This window comes from Physella acuta, unplaced genomic scaffold (assembly GCF_028476545.2).
Source record: "Physella acuta isolate Inbredline_101_S28 unplaced genomic scaffold, ASM2847654v3 ptg000489l, whole genome shotgun sequence".
Classification (NCBI taxonomy): Eukaryota; Metazoa; Mollusca; class Gastropoda; family Physidae; genus Physella; species Physella acuta.
In genome coordinates, this window is record NW_026732008.1 from 178123 (window position 1) to 188884 (window position 10762).

Below are 10762 nucleotides of genomic sequence, written 5' to 3' on the forward strand. Positions count from 1 at the left end.
ACACCGTGGTATTTAGCGCGAGGCGGGTGTGTTAACATGTATGTTGTACAGAGTGAACGAGGGTAACACGGGAAGCTACTGGCCGAGTGACAGCGGGCGTGTTGTGAGCGAGAGGAAGAAGCTATATAATAGTGTATATCGGTAAATGTAGATGGCAGTTTGAGATCACGATTGGAAGTGATATGTAGCTTGGCTGTGATTAGGAACAGGTAAATGTATCAGATTAAACTGAACTTAACTCAAGCGTTTTATGTTTGGTGTGTCTATATTGGTGCTACAAAGTTCCACAACCACTCCCGTGAACGCTTTCACACTACCCGTGTTTTAGCATACAGGGCAATTGAATAGTCGAATATCTATATGACTTAAAATAATCCTGTCCATGATGTAGTTCCACATATCAGTTACCTGCTATATAACTTTTTTCCTGTCGTGACTTAGCTCTCCTGTCGTTAGACCTTACCTATTGATATGATCAGCCACGGAAAAGTAAACTATACATTATTATATACTACATATTTTTCTTTGCCGGCCGTAAACCTAAGGGTCAGAGAGAAAAAAAAAACAATATCGAAATATCGAATTACTAAATTTTTTAATAAAATATGAACAGCTTTTTTAAGGTGGAATTATATTTTTGAATAACGTTATGTAGGTATGGTTAGCTTTGATGATGCCGATGCTGTGATATTACATTCTATACAAGTAAGCCAGGCTACATTTCCACAATTTTAACGTTTACTTTATTTGGTACACTCACTACCAACATCATCTTGATTGGTACAGAATACATAATTATACACTTAGAAGCAATGATGGAGTAAAATAAAATAGTCAATGGTGATGACTTAAGACTGCTAATACGAAAGTCACGTGTTCAAATCAAAGGCTCTTATCTAATGAGCACCAGGCTCAAGCAGAATTTCTTCCAGGCATCCCTTCAGGGGGGCTCTTCCCCCCCCCCCCCCCCCGAAAATTTTTTACCGCCCCCCCCCCCCCCCCACCCAAACGAAATGAAATTTATATAATTTATATAGAAAATATTTACTTTTAACAGTGTCTACCCTCCCCCCTAAACATTTCAAGGGCCCCCCCCCCCCCCGGAGAAAAAAGTCTGGAAGAAACACTGGGCTCAAGCTAGAGAAACAAAGACATAGCGCTAACAACATCATTCGCTCTTACGCCGAGATCAATGAACCACACAACTCTACTTCATCTGTCACATGTATCTTGTTCACGAAAGGGAAAAATCGATGAATCTCGAGCACTCTTTCTGGGCGAAGTACTAATCTTCTACTTTTTAAAATAAAAATTTATTGATAAAGGTATACAAAAAAGTTTCATTCCGTCCTGACCGTTTGACTTGTTCTTGAAATCGTGAAAGTGGCAAAAGGACAAAGATGTTTTCCTTTTAGAATTTAGTTTCTGTTTATGTACAATTTGTGAAGATTACTGATAGGACCATCTAGACCTAAGCATCTAAATTAACACTTTTATAGGACAACAATTTGCACACATTCATAAAGGTAATAAAAAAAAAAGATTAAATATGGCATAAAAAAGTAAGAAATTAAAAATTGTTTAAAAAAAAACAAAAAAACCTATCATTCTATTTAACGATATTGTTATGTAATAAAATCTTATAAAAACAGTTTAATGATGGGAAATGTTCTGTCATTTCATTTGTTTACATCAAGTAGAGAGGTGAGTGAACAGTTACATTAGTACATATATTCCCCACTGTAATTTCCTACAGAGTTTGATCCACTGTGGGGATGGTGATGAGACATCCAACCACCACATCCAAGCCTATAAACAGTCGCTCTACTGGAACCTGGACATGTACATGTTGTGTACCAGTACCTAGTCCAGGTGTCATCAATCTCATGTCTGTGTGTCCATTGTCCTACAGATACCTGTTTAGGACAGCCATGAGGATGTGACACTATAACGGTCAACTTGTCCACATCATCAAATCTCCTGTATTTGTTGCTAACTGCCCTACATTGATATATAAAACGCCGACAAATCTTGTCAAACTCATCAACCAACTCTAAGTTACATGTTACAAAACTCAACCGACACCAGTCTCTCTCAGTGTCTCCCCCACCAAACATCTCCCAGCCATCAAGACTGACCACTGGACTTTTATTGTCATCAAAACCTAAAACACACCTGGTCTGTCTCGCCTCATTGTCATCAAACACCACGTGTGTGGCTGTCAACACATTAATCTCCCTCCACACTTTGCTGGGTGTGGCAGAGACTTGACACGTAGCACAACGACAAGTTCCCCTCTTCTCAATTCTTTTGTCCACACGACACACCCTTCCCGTCCCTATCCTTATCACGTGACTACCTCTGTCATTATAACATGGATATGGAACTTGAGTGCCTGGATAAAACTCTGGTCTCTCTAAACTGGTGAATTTAGTCTTTACCTGGACAGTTAGGGCTGCCAATGTTTTGATTGTCTCAGACACGATCTCGTCGTCATGGTAATATGATGGGAGACAATTTGTGTTGAAATCTTTAAGAGGTATAAAACCTTTGTGACCTGGATTCTTCTTACAGCCAGTAACATGTGTGTGTAGATCAGCTTCTCCTCCATAGCACATCTCAGCATTATGCTTTCCTTCAAGAACAAAAAAGCAAAACATTATTTATATATCCAAGGAAATGTTACATTATGTAATGTTAATTTGCATTTAATTTGAATATTTTTTAACAGAAAACCATTAAGATATTAAATCTATTACATATTTATGTTTTCGTTAAATATATTTACATCTTTATAGTGTAACTTACCTGGAAAAAACGCACCTGGTTGTGCAATTACTATATCTTTACTTTATAATAGAAGATTGCCATATCTGAAACAGTTTGTGGGTATATCACATTGCAATCCGGAAGTAATACATAATGATATTATCTGCTGTTTAATTACCTGACCATTTTTAAGGACTTAAAATTACATTTCTTCTTAACTATTTTTGGGGGGATTTTTGCTAAAGTTTCCAAAAGGGTTCTCTTAGGCAGCTGGAGTGATTCAACCTGAAAGGTGAAAAACCAAACTCAAATAGTGCACGTACTAGATTTTTGTTGAGGGTAATTAGAAATAGCAAAAAGTACTACTACTGGTAAACGGAAATGTCTCAGTCCAGTAAGATGGGCTTAAAGACCTAAATTGACATACAATTCTCGATTTAATTATAAACTAAATAACCATTTATTAAAACATATAATTTGTACTGAAGTCTAAAGGCCTATTGTTTTCCTGAGAGGATTGACAATTTGCTATTTGATTTTTCATTTGTGAGGCGTAATAAGTCGATAGGCCTCTATATTATAAGAGGAGAGTAAGGAGAAGCTGTGACAGAGTTAGGTGGAACAGAGCATTATTACGGCTATGATTGTTTCCATTTTTTATGTTGGTAGATTGTCAATGTACAATAAAACATACAAATGCAAGCGAAGATTTATTAAATAACTTCCTTCCTGTGCTAAAAAAAATCTATAGTTGAGCTATACAGAAAAATGCATACAAAACATTATTTAATATCTTCACAAGACTTTGGACATGGTCATCATTTTCTTGATCCTAACTATACCATGGTTAGGATAAAATGTGTATTCATGTTGCGATGTAAGTGAATTATGTGTTAATATTTTGTACTAATTTGATTTCAACGAATATTTGAGTAAAATTATGCCAAAAGTTAGCTTTGTTGAAAAGTGGCACCAGGTGTCCCTTCCTCAGCCCAGCCGATCAGTAAGCCCCCATATAGATACTAGGCATGCTGCCCAGCTTCGCTTAGGCTTTCGAAAACATTGAGAATTTGTATGCATAATTAATTCACCCGAGGGTCGGTCTAAGACCTCAGGAGTTATGAAGAAGTTCCTACGTGGACATTCTTTTCGATTTATAGCTCATATAAGGCGCCGGACAGTCGAGGTAAGTTTTGACCCCCACATCGTAGACTTTTCGGCCAACCGGCCCCCGTGTTCTGTCGCCCAAAGGCAAGATCCTGCCAAATTTGAAGCTTCTGCGGCGCCGTGAAGTGCCCTATCGGGCACCCGACAATTTTGCTTTGTATATTGTAGAGGTTAGCAAATTGCATAGGTAAACAAAGATTTCAATAAAGTAATTAAGGCCTGAAATACCTTAGTATGGAATTGTATTATTTGAATAGATTCTAGATCTAGGTAGGGTCTACATCTGTGTAAGTCTAATTTTTCCGTAGATCTAGATAATCTAGATCTAGATCTAGATCTAGATCTAGATCTAGATCTAGATCTAGATCTAGATCTAGATCTAGAATATCTAGATCTAGAATATCTAGATTTAGAATCCTAATAGAATTTCTTTTTAAAGTTTAGCCCATGCAAAATTGTATTGTATAAATTTTATAGCGTACGTAGATCTAGCTAATATTTGTATGAAATAGTTCATTTCTTTTTATTCTATACTCGGAAGATGACGTCATCAATTTCGTGCTCTTTTTTAGTGTAAACAATAAGCGACGCCATTGTTAAATGCGTTCTTGTCCCAAGTTTAAAGACATTTCCGGTTGCATAATTAAAATTGTTTTTCTACATTCGAATACGCCTTTATTTTTTTTATTTTTCTTCTTAAAATAAAATTGTGGTTATACATTTAAAACATCTAACATGTTATTTTTAATAAAAGTCCGTATAAAGTTCTTCATATATCGCTGCAGTTTCTGATGTGATGTCCGGCGAAAATATTTTGCGGACAGAGAGAGAGAGAAGTGCGCACATGGGCCATTATATATTAAGATTACAATTCACAGACGCAATCAACTTTATCATTCTCTAAAGATATCATGGGTCGCAAGTACATTTGAAAAACAACAGCGCCGTATGCAGACCAAAGTATAATCTTTGTTGTTGTTTTAAAGGTATTGAATATAGATATGGTGAGGCATGTGGCAGTGAGTCCTTTACCAAACGTCTTTGTAACTATAACCTGAGCGATTCATTAGAATTATTTTTGCATGCTTTCCGTGATTGTTTTCACTGACATTGGTGAGCAACAGTAAGGTATAAAAGGGGAAAGATTGGCGTGTGATCTGTGCCACTGAGTCCAGTGTAAAAGTTTGAAGTTTTTTTTTTTTGGCAGAGATTTTAATTACACGATTACACTATATAGAGTACATATCTTCAGACTCAAAACAGGCCACAATAGACAAAAACAGCACTTGCATAAAAAATTAAAATTGGGTATGGCGAAACTTGCCCATGTGGCATGCCCCGGAGAATACAGAGCACGTACTTCACGACTGTTCCTTATATAGCCATGCGCGATTTAAGCACTGACCCCTATACACCCTACTGACGGAAAAACTATATGGGGTACCCGCAGAACTGGGACCGCAGTCCATTTCATGCTCGAAGTTGGACGTGTTGTTTAAATTCTCCAACATAAACTAAATTAAGGACGAAGAAGAAGAAAGAAGAATATATAGTTCAATTAAATTGGTGAAAAAGTCGTGTAGATAAAACGTAAGTACGCTCCAGTTCTATGTTATACTTATTAAAGGAACTCACATCACTGTGAAAGAGGATACATGATCGCAGAAAATAAAATATCCAAGACAAAATATGTCATAGACAAATGATCTCAGGACAAATATCCCCGATAAAATGTCTTATGGACAAATGATATCAGGACAAAAGATTTTTTTGTCGTGGAATCAATCACATGCAAAATACCTTGTGACTGATAAAATTTGTAAACGTCTAACATTCGCAATTATGTACCTAGCAGGCTAGTAAAAGACCATAAACAGCCACATAGTTAATGCTAAGACTTCGTCAAAACTGTAGCAGTCACATTTGAAGCAAAAATTTAGTCATAACTGAACAAATCATCTTCAATGTAAGACTTGTCTACACGTTAGATTTGAAGAACATGTGATACAGGCACAAATGGCTTCGTACGTGTAAGTGGAGTAAGCTGCTCCTGGCTACCCAGAAATAGGTCTCAAAAAGTAACAAAACTAATAAAATCCTAAATAGCTGCCTTAGAGAGATTGTCTACTTCTCTTAAGCTTTTCAATTTATTTTTTTAAAAGAATAGCCTAGCGGAGGAGAGCTAGAGCACATATCTAATAATCTGAAAGCATCAGATTCAAATTCAAGAGAAGTCCGTAGAGCATGCCCGAATTCACCAAAGTAATTTGAATCTAATTCACGTTATAGAAAAATTAAAAGCGCATGTGGAATCGACTGACGACATCTGTCGAGGTCACATGAACTGTCAGATTCTAAAGGGTGGATACATGAGACAATAAAACTACTTTATAACTGTAATTACCTTGTGTTATTGATATCCGTGGATCCATTCTGAAGTTTAAGTTTCAATGTTTGTAAAAAGTTTTAAGTTTATCACAGACTGAAGGTCTCTGGTGATGTCAACACCTAGATAGCGTAGAAAAACTGTGCCAAGTACGACCCGAGTGAAACACAACAAGGACTCTCCAATTTGAGGTTGTTGGGTTGATTGTTTTATACTCGCTAGTTACAGTATAGGACTGCGTGCTACAGCACATGATTGATGATGGTACCTTGTCTAGTAGTTTACTCACGTGTGAATGTATATCTAGACCAGAAAGTAAGGTATTCTTGTTTATTTTTACATTTGACTTTGCAAAGTGAAAGGATACTGCGCTATAATTTAATGTTTAGTTTATGTAGAAATGCTAAATAAAACGTACGAGTTATAATTAAAGGACAACAATTCAAAATGAATGTTTTAGAGTTACAGCAGGGTAAAATAGATTTACAAATGCTAACGTAAGCAAGCAAAATGGAAATAACTAATGAAAGAAATATTCATTTAAATAAAATACTACCTGGTCAGTTGTGAGCGATTGACTGCTAGCACAAACAGTACCGAGTACAGATCAAACAGTGCTATTTACCTGGGTACAGCAAACCATCTGGGGAAAAAAAAATCAAGCAGGAGAGAAACCATTCAGGAAAATGATCTGAACCTTAAAAACTGATAATCTACGATTCTGCAGTTAAAACGATACGCCACTTTATTACTCGATTATTTCAACTGTATCCCCATCAACACGGATAACTAAATGAGCCACACTACACCCAGCCATACTACGCCCAGCCACACTAGCCACACTACACCCAGCAACACTACACCCAGCCACACTAGCCACACTACACCCAGCCACACTACACCCAGCCACACTACACCCAGCCACACTACACCCAGCCACACTACACCAAGCCACGCTAGCCACACTACACCCAGCCACGCTAGCCACACTACACTCAGCCACACTACACCCAGCCACACTACTTCCAGCCACACTACACCCAGCCACACTACACCCAGCAACACTACACCCAGCCACACTAGCCACACTACACCCAGCCACACTACACCCAGCCACACTACACCCAGCCATACTACACCCAGCCACACCACACCCAGCCACACTACACCCAGCCACACTACACCCAGCCACACCACACTCAGCCACACTACACCCAGCCACACTACACCCAGCCACACTACACCCAGCCACACTACACCCAGCCACACTACACCCAGCCACACTACACCCAGCCACACCACACTCAGCCACACTACACCCAGCCACACTAGCCACACTACACCCAGCAACACTACACCCAGCCACACTACACCCAGCCACACTACACCCAGCCACACTACACCCAGCCACACTACAAACAGCCACACTACACCCAGCCACACTACACCCAGCCACACTACACCCAGCCACACTACACCCAGCCACACTACACCCAGCCACACTACACCCAGCCACATTACACCCAGCCACACTACACCCAGCCACACTACACACAGCCACACTACACCCAGCCACACTACACCCAGCCTCACTACACCCAGCCACACTACACCCAGCCACACTACACCCAGCCACACTACACCCAGCCACACCACACCCAGCCACACTACACCCAGCCACACTAGCCACACTACACCCAGCCACACTACACCCAGCCACACTACACCCAGCCACACTACACCCAGCCACACTACACCCAGCAACACTACACTCAGCCACACTACACCCAGCCACACTACACCCAGCCACACTACACCCAGCCACACTACACCCAGCCACACTACACCCAGCCACACTACACCCAGCCACACTACACACAGCCACACTACACCCAGCCACACTACAGCCAGCCACACTACACCCAGTCTCACTACACCCAGCCACACTACACCCAGCCACACTACACCCAGCCACACTACAGCCAGCCACACTACACACAGCCACACTACACCCAGCCACACTACACCCAGGCCCACTACACCCAGGCCCACTACACCCAGCCACACTACACCCAGCCACACTACACCCAGCCACACTACAGCCAGCCACACTACACACAGCCACACTACACCCAGCCACACTACACCCAGGCCCACTACACCCAGCCACACTACACCCAGCCACACTACATTCAGCCACACTACAATCGGTTCAACAACACCCAGCCAAACTGCGTGCAAGTCATGCATGACTGTATGACCTACACGCCCTGTATGCAAGTATGACATACATGTAATGTAGGACTAAATAATCATAAATGCATTTATGATCTATCGTTCCAGTATGCATGTATAAACTACACGTAATGTATGCCCTTTACTATTATAGTTTAATGCAATTAGGTTTCATTGTCAGCGCAATTTAAAAGTTTACTGAAATGGATTTAGAGATTTTGTGAAACATGTATATACAAATTGAAAAAACCCACATCAACAGGTTAGAAGTTACATTTCAGTTCAAGACCAGTTCATCGAACGGTATACTTCTGTGTGGAAAGGTGAAAGATAGGAAGGAGAAGATGATTGCCATCTATCTTAAGAACGGTTTACTAAACTACAAGATCTTCTGTCCAAATAGGGGCGCTGAAATATATATTCCAGCTAGAGCACATGAACAGAGATTGAATGACAGCATATGGCACAAAATAATCTACAGGGTGAGTAGTGTTTGTCAGTAGGAGAGTTAATCAAGTAGCAGATTGTTGCCATTTTTAGAGGTTCTGTTAATTTTTTTTAAAAAGACCCAACACCTCTCTGTTTCCGGAAGATTCTTTTATAGATGGTTTGCTATCTCTCGCTAACTAGCCTCAACTACCCCGAGTAGACCTATCGATTTCGAGACTTCTTAGGCGTGTTTCCCTCCCAGCTACTTACTTATTTGTTTTAATGTTATACTTAACCAACAATGTCCTTCATGTTGCGTTTAGTTACATTAAAAAATGTAATTCTTGTTAGTGCTGTTGACTTTAAGTTGAAACGTGTGTGTTTTATTTTCTTATACAACCAAACGGTGTGGGAACTTGATACCGAGTACAATAACATGTCTCCGTGTAGGCTACCCATCTTGGCACTATTATATTTATAGCCACTTAAATAATCTTTCTGTAGGTTTAAAAGACACGATTTGATGCGTTCATTGGTGCTGATACGGTAGCATCTCTTTGGTATTGTTTTTATTCATATCTATAACGTTTGCAACACACATTATGGCTCTGAATATAGTTAAGAAGAAAGACAACTATGATATTTTATTGTGGGATAAATATTTTCATTGTTACTTCCCTTTGGCCACAAAAAAAGAGGTAATATATTCCATTATTGAGTATACCGATATTCAATACGTTTTTAAAATGTACTATTGTTATATTGCGATGTTGCTTAGAATTTTCAAACTGGTTATACATTTTACCTCCAAATACTGCACTTAGTGTAATAGCATTGTTTTAAGTCTTATCGTTAAACTATGTCTGATTTGCTACTTAGAAGCTGATTTGCCTACCATGAGTCTAGACACGTTGCTGTCTTTCGCCATCACTGGCTACAACAAATCTTCTCATTGCCAATTAGGCCTTTCTTACTAGCCTATGGCTAAGGTATACTACGACCTGATTATACTACATGTTAGATTGTGTCACAACAGTGAAGATAATTCTGATAATGTCTACATTTCAAGTCAGGTATAGTCGAGGAGAAGAAAGTCTGATGTAGTGAATGATAGTACAGCTAGAGCAGCAAGCATGGGTAGAGTTGTAGTTAAGGAATAATATACAGTGGCTTATTTTGGATTAGATGGATTCGTTTGCTGCTAAATATTTTGCGATCAACAATTTGCAGGTAATTAAGAGATTTATATTAACGCATATAGCAACTTCCCTTTTATTGAGTATCTTAGATGTGGTACAACAGTCAGTGCTCTAGGAAAAAAACAATTGTTACAGATCGCAAAACTTAATATACCATCACCTTGAAAACGTATGCATTTAATCTTCCTTAGGAAAATAATTTTACAAGGATAATAAAGAATTACATTTTAGTTCATGTTGAATTTGATTCTCTTCTATTTAAAAGTTTAGTGACTTAGTTTAAAATTCTTCGCTAATTGATAAATTTAGCCCAAAGTTTCATTTGAGATAAACATGTAACAGCTGTTTCATTACTTTACACAGTCATTTGTTTACTTTAAAGATACAACTGATAAACAAAAACGTTACGAAAATCGTTTTTCTAAAATAACGTACATTGATTTATCTTGCTAATATAATATTTATAACATAACTAGGCCTATACCATTTTAGTGTAATAAATTGTTTATTTCTATTTAAATATTTGAAATTTGTAAATAAGCTTTTGGTTACCCAGCGGTGTAGGTGAAATATACTT

At 38.8% G+C, this 10762-nt stretch overlaps 1 protein-coding gene across 2 annotated transcripts; it reads right to left on the reverse strand.

Annotated features, from left to right (window-relative positions):
- Positions 1-1122: 1122 nt before the first annotated feature.
- Positions 1123-6388, reverse strand: LOC131944357 (uncharacterized). Of its 2 annotated transcripts, none has more exons than XM_059304916.1 (3): positions 6341-6388; positions 2809-3054; positions 1123-2635 (listed from the first exon to the last, which is right to left on the reverse strand). In XM_059304916.1, the coding sequence occupies exon 3, from the start codon at positions 2616-2618 to the stop codon at positions 1722-1724; it is 897 nt and encodes a 298-aa protein (XP_059160899.1). In that variant the 5' UTR covers positions 2619-2635; positions 2809-3054; positions 6341-6388; the 3' UTR covers positions 1123-1721. The 2 variants fall into 2 exon arrangements, with proteins under 2 accessions (XP_059160899.1, XP_059160898.1); XM_059304915.1 differs by having other exon boundaries at positions 2809-2873; positions 6341-6381.
- Between the last annotated feature and the right edge of the window lie 4374 nt (positions 6389-10762).

What these genes read in the sequence shown, in the direction of transcription:
- LOC131944357 (XM_059304916.1), bottom strand. Translation starts at nt 2,618, where the DNA reads ATGTGCTATGGAGGAGAAGCTGATCTACACACACATGTTACTGGCTGT.